Source organism: Bufo bufo, chromosome 1, assembly GCF_905171765.1.
Source record: "Bufo bufo chromosome 1, aBufBuf1.1, whole genome shotgun sequence".
Classification (NCBI taxonomy): domain Eukaryota; kingdom Metazoa; phylum Chordata; class Amphibia; order Anura; family Bufonidae; genus Bufo; species Bufo bufo.
The window spans coordinates 57,031,801-57,048,937 of record NC_053389.1 but is presented as its reverse complement, the minus strand read 5'-3'; the positions used below and the strand labels follow the sequence as shown (position 1 = coordinate 57,048,937).

The 17,137-nt window shown below is 50.0% G+C and overlaps 1 protein-coding gene across 1 annotated transcript in view; it reads right to left on the bottom strand.

Moving 5' to 3' along the window:
* LOC120995606 (histone H4 transcription factor) overlaps nt 1-15,447 on the bottom strand; it is a 34,401-nt gene extending 18,954 nt beyond the window's left edge. Inside the window, exons 1-4 of the mRNA XM_040424914.1 lie at nt 15,210-15,447; nt 13,272-13,498; nt 2,407-2,518; nt 2,154-2,306 (exon numbers count right to left, since the gene is read on the bottom strand). Coding sequence (XP_040280848.1) covers nt 2,154-2,306; nt 2,407-2,518; nt 13,272-13,498; nt 15,210-15,387 — 670 coding nt within the window. The 5' untranslated portion in view covers nt 15,388-15,447. The remainder of the gene's footprint in view (nt 1-2,153; nt 2,307-2,406; nt 2,519-13,271; nt 13,499-15,209) is intronic.
* Between the last annotated feature and the right edge of the window lie 1,690 nt (nt 15,448-17,137).

The following is a 17,137-nucleotide window of genomic DNA, read 5'->3' as shown; positions in this document are numbered from 1 at the left end:
TGTGGGTGGTACTAATGTGTAAGAATGTGTATATAAGAACAATAAACACACAGCTCTGGCTGACCACTGCTTGACCCTCAACACAGAGCTTGGTCTCATTCTTGGGGGGATTGTATGCTGTTCCAGTTCGACTGCTAGGAGTGTAAACCTTTCATATGGTTTTTCCTATTCGGCTGTATGCAGCATTCATATGGTTTCCAGTTCGGGAGATTGGCGTCTTTAGTAGCTGCCTTTGCATCTGGAAAGGGAATATCTCATAAACGGCTTTTACCCCCTTTTATGCCCGGGGTGTCGTTACAGTAGCCAACATTGAAAAAAAAGTTTGCAGAACTATGGAATCCACAGCAAATTAGCATCATTCAATGTGGCCTTTCCTCGTGTGCCTACCCACAGAGGTCTCTGAAGCAAGAGCTGACAGTCAATTATTTTCTTCCGTAATGTGGAATTCAATTCATATAAAAAAAATAAAAAAAAAATCATATGCACTAACGCCATGTTTCACAATGGGAAGCCTACAGTAAGTGGGTTTTGATGCAGATTTATTGGCAGAGAAAAAGCACCAGAGGGGGAAAAAACCTGCTGAGTGAATATGCCCATAAACCGCCTTTTCACCCCCTCAGTTAGTGATTTGTTTGGCCTGACAGTGTGAAGGAGGGACGTCAATACGTCCAGGCCGACATAGCAGCAGGCACAGCCCAGGGGTGAAGACATGGGACCTGCATCTCTAGCAGGCGGGAGGCATGTATAACTATGGACCTCTATCGCGTTCAGTCCCCGCTGCTAGGGAGGGAAGATATTGCCCGGGAACCACGCAGTATTGTGAATTATTTGGTAGCTACGTCTTTCTTTCAAATAGTTGATTTGATTTGTAAACTTTTGGGCTACATGCACACAACAGTGAAAAAAATCTTCTGTTAAAAATGGACACATTGTCAGTTTTTCATGGCGATCTTTCAACCAATTGTGCATCCATTTTCTGTCCGTCAGTCCGTTTTTAATGGCCATTTTGCACCCATTGTTCATGGCAGTTAAAAATGGGCATGAAAAACTTAAAACTTTCATTGGCTTTTTTTTTTTATAAAGATCCCAACCCCTGCAGTACACATAATGTCCCCCCCATAGTGGCCCCCAGCAGTAATAATGCCCCCCATAGTGGCCCCCAGCAGTAATAATGTCCCCCATAGTGGCCCCCAGCAGTAATAATGTCCCCCATAGTGGCCCCCAGCAGTAATAATGTCCCCCATAGTGGCCCCCAGCAGTAATAATGTCCCCCATAGTGGCCCCCAGCAGTAATAATGTCCCCCATAGTGGCCCCCAGCAGTAATAATGTCCCCCATAGTGGCCCCCAGCAGTAATAATGTCCCCCATAGTGGCCCCCAGCAGTAATAATGTCCCCCATAGTGGCCCCCAGCAGTAATAATGTCCCCCATAGTGGCCCCCAGCAGTAATAATGTCCCCCATAGTGGCCCCCAGCAGTAATAATGTCCCCCATAGTGGCCCCCATCAGTAATAATGTCCCCCATAGTGGCCCCCATCAGTAATAATGTCCCCCATAGTGGCCCCCATCAGTAATAATGTCCCCCATGGTGGCCCCCATCAGTAATAATGTCCCCCATGGTGGCCCATAATGTTCCCCATAGTGACCCTTGCAGTAATAATATCCCCCATAGTGGCCCCCAGATGTAATGTTTTGTTTTAGCAAAAAAATACTCACCTTGTCCACTTGCATGTACAGATTGAAAAGGACCTGCCGAAGGATGATGATGTCACAGCATGCTCCCACCATGAGTCCGTGGTGATGTCATCACACTGAGCACAGGTCCTTTTCAATCAAGAGAGGGGACTACCTCTGTGCGTGCAAGCGGATGAGGTTTTGTTTTGTTTTTTAACCCCCTAAAAGGCCATATTGTTCTAGTGTACCCATTTTTTTATGGCCTTTACATGGGTGCACTCCTATCTAAATAGCCCCCTCAGACTGCAATGGTTCTGAAAACCGCCGTCACATGGCCGTTTTTCACGTCGCGTGCATGTAGCCTTACCTGTAACATAGCAAAGTTGGATCTGTACATACAAAATACCAACCTGTACTGTAAATATTTTCTCAGGAAGGATCTAGAAGTATCTCTTAGATTACTAGTGGATGTCAGACTTACCATCTAAAGAGGTTTGCCGTCTCAGGTGATCATAGAATTTAGTATTGTTGGAAAACATGCCCCCACAGTTTGGACAAGACACGACTTTTTCTTGCGTGTGGCTTCGCAGGTGCTCTCGTAGCTTGCATCGACTTTTACAGGAACAGTCACAGTCTGAAGTCAGAAGGAGAAAAGAAAAAACAGAGAAGGTCCAGACAGACAAGCATACAAAATCACAATGTAAAGGTCAGTAAATATGTACCCTTAACCTCACCTTTCCACCCGCACATCAAAACGCGGTTCTCTTTACCAGCGACTTCATATTCCGTGCTCAGGCCGTGAGAGTCAACATGCCTGTAGTACCATTCAGCGTTGTCAAACGTGCTCTAATGGGAGGGAAAACAAGGGTTAAACTGACGCCTTCAAAATTAGGCAAAAATTCACAGACAACTGTAAAAAAACATTACCATTCATTAACATGTCAGAGACACAAAATCGTGACCAGGAGGCATCAACATCCGTTAAGGAGGACCTGTCACCACATAATGTGCAACGCAATCTGCAGGCAGCAGGTTATAGAGCAGAAAGAGCTGAGCTGATGGATGTATAAAGAGAATCTGTCACCATGTAATCTGCAGGCAGCAGGTTATAGAGCAGGAGGAGCTGAGCAGATGGATGTATAAAGAGAACCTGTCACCATGTAATCTGCAGGCAGCAGGTTATAGAGCAGGAGGAGCTGAGCAGATGGATGTATAAAGAGAATCTGTCACCATGTAATCTGCAGGCAGCAGGTTATAGAGCAGGAGGAGCTGAGCAGATGGATGTATAAAGAGAACCTGTCACCATGTAATCTGCAGGCAGCAGGTTATAGAGCAGAAAGAGCTGAGCTGATGGATGTATAAAGAGAATCTGTCACCATGTAATCTGCAGGAAGCAGGTTATAGAGCAGAAAGAGCTGAGCAGATGGATGTATAAAGAGAACCTGACAGAATGTAATCTGCAGGCAGCAGGTTATAGAGCAGGAGGAGCTGAGCAGATGGTTGTATAAAGAGAACTGGTCACCATGTAATCTGCAGGCAGCAGGTTATAGAGCAGGAGGAGCTGAACAGATTTATATATAGTTTTGTGGTTAAAGATTCAGTACCAAGGGGCTGGCCAGAGTACTTGCAGCACTAGTTTGTGAACACTCCTGCAGCCTTAGCCGCTCCCCCCTTCCCTGGATCGACAGGACTAGAGACCTTGTGGGATTCAAGGGTGGGGGGGAGTGGTTAAGGCTGCCAGAGTGTTCACAAACTGGTGCTGCAAGGACTGTGGCCGGCCCCTTGGTGCTCCAAATAGCTAATATTAACATATTAACAAAAGCGCCGTTTTCTCTGAAACAGTGCATCGTACAGACGCAAACGAGGCATTGTTTTTCATAAGCATAATCAACCCTATCAGACAGTGTGTCGGGCTTAATAGGGTTGATTATGCTGACAGATTTATAAGACCACCCTGTGTCTGGCTGTCAATGACCAACCGCTATCTCTGTATACACACGTACACAAAGAATGCTATCACTCACTGGCAAAACTGAGGTCAAGAAAAGCAGACATATAAATGTATAAATTACAGGTTTTACGGAATCTTTTCCCATATAACTATCTATCAATCTGCTCAGCAAATCCTGCTCTATAACATGGTGTCCGCAGATTGTACTGCATTTTCACATTAGACGCACGTCCAATTGCAGATGACAGGGATAAGAAGCATGGGTCTTCTGGATTACTGAAAACACATGCACACCACGACAAGCCCAGTATGCATGTGTAAGGCTACGTTCACACTAGTGTTTTTACTTAGTGCGGCAGGGTTCAACAAAAACGCTTCCGTTACTGATAATACAACCATCTGCCTCAGTTATGAACGGATCCGGTTGTATTATATGTAACATAGCCAAGACGGATCCATCCCCATTGACTTGCATTGTGGGTCATGCCGGATCCGTCTTGCTCCGCATCCCAGGATGGAAAGTAAACTACAACATGTTGCGGTTTGCTCTCCGATATGAGAACTGAACTAAACGGAACAGAATGCATTTTGGATTACTCCATTCTGTTCAGTTTTGTCCCTATTGACAATGAATGGGGACAAAACTGAAGCATTTTTTCCAGTATTGAGCCCCTATGACGGAACTCAATATCGGAAAACTAAAACGCTAGTGTGAAAGTAGACTAAGAGGGAGGAAGGAGAAATAGCCTGTTCATCTGACCACTGTCTGCAGTTTATGGTGAGCTTTACGGGATTTAAAAAGGTAACATTATTATGAAGCAAACTTAGTGCACAATATAAAAAAAGCCATAACAGTAAATAAACACAACCTGCAACAATGTTTCATTTACTTATTACATGTAAGGGTGGGTTCACACTAGCGTTAGGGATTCCGTTATAGCATGGTTATAACAGAAAATAACGGAATGCCCAGACAGAATGCAAAACGGAAGCCTTTAAAAGGAATTCCGTTTGCTTTCCATCCTAATAGAAGTCTGCGGGAAAGCATAACGGGTCCCGTTATGCAAGACAGAAAACAAAGTCCTGCTGTCATCATAACGGGACCCAGACAGATCCGTTTTGATTCCCATAGACTTCTATTAGGACGGAGAACAAACAGAATGCCTTTTAAAGGCTTCCGTTTTGCATTCCGTCATAATATAAGTCTATGGGCAGAAGAACGGATCCCTCCTTCCGTCTTATGGATTCTGTTATTTTCCGTTATAACCATGCTATAACGGAAAGCCATAACGGAATCCCTAACGCTAGTGTGAACCCACCCTTACACAGCGCATAAAAAACAAACGCTTAATGGAGTAGATTTATCAAGAGGGGAAAAGTTGATGTCAGTTTTGCTTGAGTCTGATCTGTGTACTTTATTCCACATATATCAAATGTCTCATGTTAGGCTACTTTCACATTGGCGTTTTTTGCGGATCCGTCATGGATCTGCAAAAACGCTTCCGTTACAATAATACAGCCGCATGCATCCGTCATGAACGGATCCGGTTGTATTAGGTCTCCTATAGCCATGACGGATCCGTCATGAACACCATTAAAAGTCAATGGGGGACGGATCCGTTTTCTATTGTGTCAGAGAAAACAGATCCGTCCCCATTAACTTACATTGTGTGTCAGGACGGATCCATCTTGCTCCGCACCACATGGCGGACAGAAAAACGCTGCAGGCAGCGTTTTGGTGTCAGCCTCCAGAGCGGAATGGTGACTGAACGGAGGCAAACTGATGAATTCTGAGCGGATCCTTTTCGATTCAGAATGCATTAAGGCAAAACTGATCCGTTTTGGACCACTTGTGAGAGCCCTGAACGGATCTCAGAAACGGAAAGCCAAAACGCCAGTGTGATAGTAGCCTTACTTGATAAATTTGTCTTATCCTTAAAGTGTAACTGCCACTACCAAAAATGAAATTCCTAACATATGTGATGCTGAAGGTAAGATATTCATGAAGGTTTATTTTTCAGTTAATTTTACCTTCCTGATGTCTGTATTCAGCCCTATTTCTCTGTGCCTCTATTTCAGAAACTTCCTAAGATGGCCTCTGCTGCGCTTCCTGTGATGATCTTTGCCCTGTCCTTGAGGCCATCCTGTTTTTCCCTCACTTAGCTCTTGCTCTCCTCACATAAACTCTTGCTCTCCTCACATAAACTAGCAGGACCAATCAGAATGCAGATAACCTCCCCCCACTACCCCAGAGCAGTATGTATCCTCTCACATACAGCTAACCAGAGACAAGCCCTGCAATTCCATGAAATCAGTAAGCATTTGTTTTAGCCTCTTAATAGTCACCTGTCAGCTCTGCAGCTGCTCCCTCATTTTCCTCCACACTGACAGTGAGTGGGGCTGTTTAGCTGCTCATATCTCTGGTTTGGTAGCAGCTAGAGATATGGGCTTGTACTGTTTGGAAGATGACTTTCCAGGCTTCCAGACAATACCAGAATGACAGCAATATGTTCAGTACAGGGGACGATATCACTGATAGAAATCGGGATGCTGTGAATGAAGCTAAAAGTGAAAGTTAAAGCAGGGTTTACCTGCGATTATTCCCGACTCGATTTCTAACAGTGATTTCTCCATTCTGGTCTTGTATGAAAGCCTGGACTGTCAGCTTTCAAACAAGACCAGCTACTAGCTGCTACCATTCAGGAGATAGCAGCATGTAAAGCAGCCCTCCCCCCTTCACTTTCTGCCCGAGCCCAGGCACTCAGGACTGTGCTCCTCCTCCCAGCGCTCTCCCCGGCACTCAGGGCTGTGCTCCTCCTCCCAGCACTCTCCCCGGCACTCAGGGCTGTGCTCCTCCTCCCAGCACTCTCCCCGACATTCAGGGCTGTGCTCCTCCTCCCAGCGCTCTCCCCGGCACTCAGGGCTGTGCTCCTCCTCCCAGCGCTCTCCCCGGCACTCAGGGCTGTGCTCCTCCTCCCAGCGCTCTCCCCGACACTCAGGGCTGTGCTCCTCCTCCCAGCGCTCTCCCCGACACTCAGGGCTGTGCTCCTCCTCCCAGCGCTCTCCCCGGCACTCAGGGCTGTGCTCCTCCTCCCAGCGCTCTCCCCGGCACTCAGGGCTGTGCTCCTCCTCCCAGCGCTCTCCCCGGCACTCAGGGCTGTGCTCCTCCTCCCAGCGCTCTCCCCGGCACTCAGGGCTGTGCTCCTCCTCCCAGCGCTCTCCCCGACACTCAGGGCTGTGCTCCTCCTCCCAGCGCTCTCCCCGGCACTCAGGGCTGTGCTCCTCCTCCCAGCGCTCTCCCCGACACTCAGGGCTGTGCTCCTCCTCCCAGCGCTCTCCCCGGCACTCAGGGCTGTGCTCCTCCTCCCAGCGCTCTCCCCGGCACTCAGGGCTGTGCTCCTCCTCCCAGCGCTCTCCCCGGAACTCAGGGCTGTGCTCCTCCTCCCAGCGCTCTCCCCGGCACTCAGGGCTGTGCTCCTCCTCCCAGCGCTCTCCCCGGCAGTCAGGGCTGTGCACCTCCTTCCAGTGCTCTCCCTGGCAACCGCATGGATGGTGCCTGTGTATTGGGGAGTGAAAACTGCGGTCCCCAATGCACAGAACAGCCGGCACATGTTCATGTGCATGAGCCCTTACACTTGCCCATTTTCCTGCTTCCAACACATCACCTTCAAGAACGGACTGTTCGCCCGCCGCCTAATATATCGCACCCCTTGAAAGGTACAATTGTCAGGAGATAATCAATATTACACACTTCAACTGTATTAATGTTCTGGCTGGTATGGGTTCGGGTGCCTGTACATGATGCCGCCACACGAGGATCTGCATGCAGATTACCGCTACTTTCCAGGCTGCGCCAGTATTTGCCGTCATTTCAGGTGCAGCCCAAAAATTTGCGGATATCCACAACTGGGACACACTGTGTACGGGCAATCCCTGTGTACCCTGGAAAAAGGAGATTTTTTGTAAAACTCACCTGTAAAATTTAATTTTCTTGTCTTTTCCATTGGGGGACACAGACCATGGGTATAGCCTAGGTCATTACTAGGAGGAGACACTATGCAAATAAAAAAAGAGAGCTCCTCCTCCACGGGCTATACCCCCCATGCTCCACCAGGAGGACCCCAGTGAGTGCAAAAGCAGTAGGAGACAAAAAAACGATAGAGACCAGAACAAAGGAATACCGCCATCGGACCGTTAACCATGAGGTCCCGAAGAACTGAACCAACCCCTCCTGCAACAGGCAAGAATGGATGGGAGCTGTGTCCCCCAATGGAAAAGACGAGAAAAAGATTTTACAGGCGAGTTTCACAAAAAATCTCCTTTACTCGCACATTCCATTGGGGGACACAGACCATGGGACGTCCCAGAGCAGTCCATGGGGTGGGAAAAAGATCAGCACCTCCAGGGGGAAACGCCCAACGGTCAAACAGGAATCACAGCCTGCAATACCTTGCGCCCGAGGGCAGCATCAGCCGATGCCAAAGAGTGCAGTTGGTAAAACTTTATAAAGGTATGTATTGTAAGGACGATCAGGTGGCCGCCTTACAAATTTGAGATGCCGAGGCGCGATTACGCCTAGCCCAGGAGGCCCCCTGGTGGAGTGCGCGGTAACCTCAGTTGGGGGAACCCTGCCAAGGGAGCGATAGGCCATGGCAATAGCCGACCGAATCCACCGAGCCACTGAGACCTTGGAAGCCGCCAGACCCTTACGAGGCAATCACGAAAAGGGAGTCCGAACGGCGGAAGGGGGCAGTAATCGAAAGGTACACCCGCAGAGCACGGACAACGTCCAGGGAATGGAGAGCGCACTCCGTGAGGTTCGCCGGGGAGGGGCAAAAAGAGGGCAGGACTATATCCTCATTAAGGTGGAAGGCGGAGACCACCTTGGGCAAAAAAGAAGGGACCGGGCGTAGCACCTACTTATCCCGGTAGAAGACCAAAAAGGGCTCCCTAGAGGAAAGAGCGGCCAGCTCCGACACCCTCCTGATCGAGGTGATGGCCACCAAAAAGACCACCTTCCAGGTGAGAAAACTCAAGGAAACCTCCCTCAGAGGCTCTAAGGGAGCCGCCTGGAGGGAAGACAGAACCAAATTGAGATCCCAGGGGGACAGGGGAGGAACATACGGAGGAACCGAATGCGCCACCCCCTGTAGGAAGGTCCTCACAGGATCGAGCAGAGCCAGGGATCGCTGAAAGAAGAAGGCTAGAGCCGAGACATGACCTTTCAGGGAGCTCAGGGACATTCCAATCTCAAGGCCCGATTGGAGAAAGGAGAGGACCACCGGTACGGAGAAACGAAGGGGAAAAACGCCCAGCTTCTCACAAAAGGCAAGAAAGGCCTTCCAGGTACGATAGTATATGCGGGAGGAAGCTGGTTTTCTGGCCTTGATCATGGTCTTCACGACAGAGTCCGAGAAGCCCCTCTTCTTCAGGATAGCGGTCTCAACAGCCACGCCGTTAAATGAAGAGACCGTAAATTCTGGTGGAAGAGCGGTCCTTGAGACAGTAGGTCCTCCCTGAGAGGAAGAGGCCACGGGACGTCTGCCAGCATCCGAGTGACAACCGAGAATCAGGCGCGGCGAGGCCAATCGGGGGCGATGAGAATGGTCGGAATCCCTTCCGTCGTGATCTTGCGAAGGACCTTTGGGAGTAGAGGCAGTGGTGGAAAGACATAGAGGAGGGGGAAGTCTTGCCACGGAGACACCAGCACGTCAACCCCGTACGTCTCCGGATCCCGAGCACAGGCCAAGAACGTGGAAACCTTGTTGTTGAGCCTGGACGCAATCAAGTCCACTTCCGGGCGGCCCCAACGGTGACAGACGTCCTCGAATACATCCGGATGTAGAGACCACTCCCCCGGATCCACTGTGTTGCAACTGAGAAAGTCCGCCTTCCAATTGTCGACCCCTGGGATGTACACCGCCAACAATACTGGAACATGAGTCTCCGCCCACTGGAGGATCCTTTCCGCCTCCTGCATCACCGTCCGGCTGCGGGTCCCGCCCTGATGGTTGATGTAAGCCACGGCTGTGGCATTGTCCGACTGGACCCTTACCGGGTGACCTGCCAGGAGAGAAGTCCAATGAGAAAGGGAGAGGAAAATTGCTCTGAGCTCCAGCACGTTGATCGGAAGGCAGGCTTCCACCGCCGACCAAAACCCCTTAATCGTCCGGGCCTGGAGAACGCCACCCCAACCCAGGAGACTGGCGTCGGTGGTGACAACCGTCCAGGAGATCGGAAGGAAGGACCTCCCTGAAGTCAGGTTCTGAGGGGACAGCCACCAAGGGAGTTCTACACGAACCCGAGGAGGCAGGCGGACCCGAGAGTCCAGACCACGCGACGTCCTGTCCCAAAAGGACAGGATCGCCCGCTGCAGAGGCCGAGTGTGAAACTGGGCAAAAGGAACCTTCATTCACTCCCGGATGGTGAGACGTCGGGAGTGCAGGAGGTGAGACACCGACTCCTGTATCCGAGAGGACTTGGGATCCGGAAGGAATATCCGAGCTGCCGTGGTGTCCATAATCATCCCCAGGAAGGCCACTCTCTGAGAAGGATGAAGAGAGGACTTCTGGAAATTGATAAGCCAGCCGAACTGTTCCAGAGCCTGAACAGTGATTCGGACGCTGCCCTTGGCCTGGGGAAGAGAGGGAGCCTTTATCAGTATGTCGTCCAGGTAGGGCAACAGAGATATGCCCCTGGTACGGAGAAGCGCCAAGAGCGGCGCCAAAATCTTTGTGAATACCCGAGGGGCTGTCGCCAGCCCAAAGGGAAGGGCGACAAACTGGTAATGATGTCCACCAACAGCGAAGCGCAGGAATCTGTGGGGAGATTCTGCGATAGGGACATGCAGATAGGCGTCTTGGATGTCCACAGACGGGAGGAATTCCCCTGGAAGAAGAGAAGCAATAACGGAGCAGAGGGATTCCATCCGGAACCTCCGCACCCGCAGTGACCTTTTTAATAGCTTCAGGTCTAGGACCGGGCGCACCGATCCCTCCTTTTTTGGCACAACGAATAGGTTGGAGTAGAAACCTGCGCCTTGTTCCTCTAGGGGGACTGGGGCAATCACCCCCCTATCCAAAAGGAAAGAGACCGCTTGCAAAAGGGCCGAGGCCCGGACCGGATCCCCCGGAACCCGAGAAGGGAAGAAACATTCTGGAGGCCCTGAAGCGAATTCTATTTTGTAACCGGAGGTTACAATTTCCAGGGCCCAGGCGTCCCGGATGTGAGCTCTCTGAACCTGCTGAAAGGAGAGCAGTCGGCCCCCCACCGCAAGAGGTGGGGGCGCCCCTTCAGGCGGAGGACTGCTTGGGAGCCGCGTGGAGGCCGATTGTGTCCGCGGGCGCCAGGAAGGTTGGGGCTTAAAGGCAGGCTTCTTGCGGGAGTCCTGAGAGCCACCCGGGAAGGGGGCCGCCGCAGACCTGGAAGAGGAGAAGCAACGAAAAGACTGTTTCCTAGAACCGGAGGACCGAGCTCCGAAGGTGCGCTTGGATCTAGATTGGGGCAGGTTGGTGCTCTTGCCTCCCGTCGCGTCCGAGATAATCTCGTCCAGCTTAGCACCAAAAAGCTTGGAACCCGCAAAGGGGAGGTTAGTGAGGGAACACTTGGAGGAAGCGTCAGCGTCCCAAACCTTCAACCAGACTTCTCTGCCCTGTGTGACCGAAACACGCGCAAAGAGAATGGTAACATCCAAGGAAGCTTCACAGAGGAACTTCGTCGCCTGAGACATCTGGAGGACAAAGTTCAAGGTGTCCGCAGAGGCATGCTGCTCCGCGAGGTCCTGATGGTGGCGCTGCAACCATACCGAAAGCGCTCTGGCTACCCAGGCCGAGGCGAAAGCGGGCCGGAGGCCTGTGCCTGCCAGAGTGAAGATAGCTTTGGAAAGAGAATCCAAACGCCTGTCAACCAAGTCCCGTAGGGAGGAACCGTCCAAGACCGGTATGTCCGTATTCTTAGCCAATCTGGCCACCGGCGGGTCGACCTTAGGAGAGGAAGACCACTGCTGCACATTTTCTGCCGGAAATAGATAAAGAGTATCCATACGTTTCGTGGCAGAAAATCGGTGATTAGGGCGGTCCCAGGCCTTAGAAAGGACCTTGGCGAATTCACCATGGATGGGGAATACAGCCGCCTCTGGTTTCCTAGAATGGAAAAGAGGGAATTCCTGGCTACTAGCGGAAGAAGATTCACCCTGGATATCAAAGGTGTCCCGGACCGCCGCCCCCAAGTCTGCCACCATGGTGGACAGCTTGGGTGAGGGTTCCAGCTCTGTGTCCTCGTCCGAGCTGGATCGTTCTCCTTCAGACCTATGGTCCCTGCGAGGAGGGGAAGTGTCTGAACGCGCCTCCAGGCGAGGAGGGGAAGCAGAGTCATCAGAGGAGGGATGCTGCTGCGTACGCTGCCTCTTAGTGGTCGAGCGTCCTCTGTGGGAACCACTGGGAGGTGGAGTGGTGTTAGCCACAGGATCCGTGGTCGCCATGCGTTAGATGAAGGCCATGGCGGCACGAGAGACTTGGGCTAAATCAGCGGCCGCCCTAGATATGGCAGAGGCCCAGGCGGGTTCTGGACTGGGCTGAGTGAGAGGAGGAGGGGGAGGATGATCCTGTCCAAAGGCAAGGCAAGAGTCACAGGATCCAGTGGGCGATAGTGGCAAACAGCAGACCTTACATGACCCCAGAGCCGCCTGAGGAGCCGCCTTGGATTTTTGGGGGGCCCCAGGTTTTGGCATGATGGCAACAATCCCAAAAAAAGGAAAAGGTCAGGGTCTCCTACCGTTCCTGCATCAAGCTGAAAGTTAGGCCCCTTTCACACAGGCGAGTATTCCGCGCGGATGCGATGCGTGAGGTGAGCGCATTGCACCCGCACTGAATACCGACCCATTCATTTCTATGGGGCTGTACACATGAGCAGTGATTATCACGCATCACTTGTGCGTTGCGTGAAAATCGCAGCATGCTCTATATTCAGCGTTTTTCACGCAACGCAGGCCCCATAGAAGTGAATGGGGTTGCGTGAAAATCGCAAGCATCCGCAAGCAAGAGCGGATGCGGTGCGATTTTCACGCATGGTTGCTAGGTGACAGTCTATTCACTGTATTATTTTCCCTTATAACATGGTTATAAGGGAAAATAATAGCATTCTGAATACAGAATGCTTAGTAGGTGATCAATTGAGGGTTAAAAAAATAAAAATAATTAAAAAAAAAATTTAACTCACCTTCTCCTCTTGTTCGCGTAGTTCCCGGTCTCTTCTTTACTTCTTAAAAGATGAACTATCGGCTAGGACCTGTGGTGACGTCAGATCACATGCTCCAATCACATGGTCCATCACCACGGTGATGGACCATGTGATTGGAGCATGTGATCTGACGTCACCAAAGACTGGGGTCCTCCTGGTTGAGCATGGGGGTATAGCGCGTGGAGGAGGAGCTCTCTTTTTTTATTTGCATAGTGTCTCCTCCTAGTAATGACCTAGGCTATACCCATGGTCTGTGTCCCCCAATGGAATGTGCAAGAAAAACGTAAATCAAAGAGATGAGGAGAGAGGCTTCGGGAGCAATGGCACAGGGGTGACAGACAGAAAGGAGACGGTAGGTTGCTAGAGTAGTCACGGCTGCAAAATAGAGGGTTAGATGTTTCGGCGGCTCACCTCACACTGGTCCCACATACATATGAAGCATTCCAGGAGTTCGGGGATCATGTTTCGGCTCTGCGTGTCCAGCTGGCATGGGATGAGGTCCGGCTGACTCTGTAACGCCTGGAGTCCCAGCTGTTTCAACTTCGTGTGGTAGCAGTGAAAATAAGCATGGCGGAACAGCTCTTCCTGACTGTCCAGGGAGAAAAAGCCGCAGTCTTGCCACAGGCAACAAAACTCGTCTGCAAGAAAAGGCAAATAGAATAAAGTAAGCAACTGTATAATACACACTGGGAGGGCATACTGGGTCATACTGGAAATTCCCATCACAATCTATGAGACATTGCCAGCGGTCCCAGCTCGGGCTATGCTGTTTGACTGCACCAAATCCCCCATGTATTACTTGCGGATTTGCCTCCGATATCACGCAGCAAAAGAGTGAACTCTGCACAAACCATTGACGCACCGCTCCTTTACTTAGCTGGTACTGTATGACACTGCGGATTTTCCACACGAAAGTCTGTGTGCGATACGCACTGTGTGCACATCCCCTGAGGGTCCGTCTACACGTGCCTAAAAATATTGCAGAAAAGTCTGCCGCGGTTTTGCAGCAAAAACCATTACAAAAAAAACGCAAATACTACATATGGTTTTGCCGCAGAAATATCAACACGCTAAAGATTCCAAATCTGCACCGCAGGTCAATTTACGCTGCGCAGTTTGTGGATCAGATTTAAAGGGGTTGTCTCATCACAGACAATGGGGGCATATCGCTAGGATATACCCCCATTGTCGTATAGGTGCGGGTCCCACCGCTGGGACCTGGCCCTATATCGAGAGCGGAGCCCCAAAAGTGGTGGAGAGTGCACTGCGCATGCGCAGCCGCCTTCCATTCATTTTCTATGGGGCCGCTGGCTCGGCTATTTCCGTCGGGCCCATGGAAGTCAATAGGAGCGGTGTGCGATCATGCGCGGTGCGCTCCCATTTACCTCTATGGGGAGAGCTCTTAGTGGTGGCCGGACCGGAGTCCTCCAGCCACCACCTAGCGGGGCTCCGTTCTCAACATAGGTGCGGGAATACATCTGATTTTTCACAGGATATCTCCGACGGTTGCCGCTGTACAGTGTTATCTGTTAACCACAGGCACCCACTGAAAATAAAAACAAACACTCTGTACGGAGCAGCGCCGCAGTGAAAAGTATAATATGGACAATCCCTTTAACTCCATCAGGGGCCTAGGGATACGCTCAATGTATACGCCAGGTACTTTCCCACGGCAAAAATCAGTACAGATCCATCCCCAGTGGTTATAGGTCTTTTCCCCGAAAAACCTGGGTGACCACCAATGCACCCCTTTCATTCTTCACAGTTTCTCCTGACTAGCCTGGCATAGGCTATAAACAGTGATGGCTAACCTTCGGCACTCCAGCTGTGGTGAAACTACAACTCCCAGCATGCTTCCTTCATTTCTATAGAATTCTGAGAACAGCCGAACAAGTGTGCATCTTGGGAGTTGTAGTTTTACCACAGCTGGAGTGCCGGAGGTCAGCCATGACAGGGCTATAACATGTGAGATGAGGAGGCCGGGGAAGCTAGGTGACAGCTCCTGTGGCAACCATATTGGATGGCGCAGAGGGCAACCCGAGGACTTCTATTAAGGGGGTCGTAAAGGATTAGTAAACACGCCCGATCTAATTCTGTAACAGCGCCACACCTGTCCATAGGCTGCGTCTGGTACTGCAGCTCAGTCCCATCGAGCTGCAATACAACACATAACCTGTGCATTGGGGGGGCACTGTTTCTAGAAGAAGGCAGCCATGATTTTTTTTAAATTGGAGAATATTTTTTGAATTTATTTAAAGGTGAAGTGATGTTTCTAGAGAATCAGGTTGTGTGTGCTGCAGAAGAAGAAGCACCTGCTTCCATCCCCGGGACGACACAGGAGGAGCTCACCCTCACAGTCCATGTTCTCCTCGCCGGTCCTCAGCTGTTGAGCTCCCAGGTGATCAGACACATGAGCGCAGAATTCTTCCATCTTAGAAGCCACATAGCTGCAGGAGCCCCATTCACACTGCAGCAGGACGTTTACACTGCGCTTCACCCCTCTGCCTGTCATCCCACTGTCAGCCATCAGTAAACGCGCAGCGTCGCTTTACCCCCTCTACCGCTAAATGAACACTGAAGCCAGAAGATTCGCTTTTACACAAGTATGTCCTATCACGGCACCCGTTAGGACAGCGCGCCACGTGACACAACAGTGGCTCAACCAATCCGGGAGCTTCTCACAACCATAACGCGGAAGTATCGCGCCTTCTCCAAGGAAGCGGTGCCTCCTCATAAACAGTCCCCCGGAAACTACAACTGTGCGCAAACTGACCCATTAGAACTAACTAAAATAGAGTCTCGCCTGTTCAGCACAGAGAACGATGAAAGAAATGGATGCTCCACACAGCCTTGTCCGTGTAGAGCAGTTCAGACAAGCTCCACAGCATTTAAAAAAAAAAAAAAAAAAAACTTGCTGTATTGGAAACTGTTTTGTTGCTCTTAGCAACCAATCACAGTGAACCTTTCATTTTTCAAGAGCAGATTATGAAATGAAAGCTGTGCTGTGATTGGTTGCTATGGGCAACAGCCACTTTTTCCTTGAGGCAGTGTTATGCTGTAGTCAATGCTGCTGACCCCGTCATAGTAGAGGGGAAACAAAGAGAATTCCCAATCAAAGAAGCGTTCCTTCCTCCTTTAGTAAGGCTCCATTCACACGTCCGCAATTCTGTTCCGCATTTTACGGCACGGAATTGCGGACCCATTAATTTCTATGGGGCCGCCACACGATGTGCTGCCCAGATCCGGAATTGCGGTTCCGCACTTCCGGGTCCACAATTCCGTTCCCGAAAAAAATAGAACATGTCCTATTCTTGTCCGCACTTGCGGACAAGATTAGGCATTTTATATTAAGTGGCGGCGATCTGTGGATCCGCAAAACACACACAAACGTCTGAATGGAGCCTTAAAGGGATTGTCCGAGTTATCTGTTTAAGGGCTCATTCACACGAACGTATTTTGGGTTCCGTATATTGGCCATTTTCTGCGTTCTGCATACGGTCTGTATACGAAACCATTCATTTCAATGGGTCCGCAAAAGATGCGGACAGCACTCTGTGCTGTCCGCATCTGTTGCTCCGTTCCGTGGCCCCGCAAAAATTATGAGTCCTGTCCTTGTCTGTTTTGTGGACAAGAATAGGTATTTCTATAATAGGCCTCCTGTTCCGTTCTGCAAATTGCGGAAGGCACACGGGCGCCATCTGTGTTTTGCGGACCGCAAAAAACGTCACGGTCACGTGAACGAGCCCTAACTCTGATTTTCCATTTTTATGTTTTCGTTTTTCACTCTCTGCCTTTCCAGGGCCATAACTTTTTTATTTTTCCATTTACATAACCATATGAGGACTTGTTTTTTGCAGGACAAGTTGTACTTTCTAATGGCACCTTTTAATATTGCATACAATGTAGTGGAAAGCTGAAAAAAATCCAAATGGGGTGGAATTGGGGGGAAAAAACACAATTCCACCACAGTTTTATGGGTTTTGTTTTTACGACATTCTCTTTGTAGTAAAAGTGACCTGTACCCTTCATTCTCTGGATCAGTACAATTACAGAGATACCATATTTATATAGTTTTTCTCATGTTTTAATATTGAAAAAAAGAAAAAATAAACTTTTGAAAAAAGTAATTTTTTCCTTTTCATCGCCGTATTAAGATCACCATCACTTTTTTTATAGTTATGTCTACGGAACTATGTGAAGGCTTGTTTTTTGTGGGACGATCTGTAGTTTTCATTAATATCATTTTGGGGTATGTATGACTTTTTGATCACTTTTTA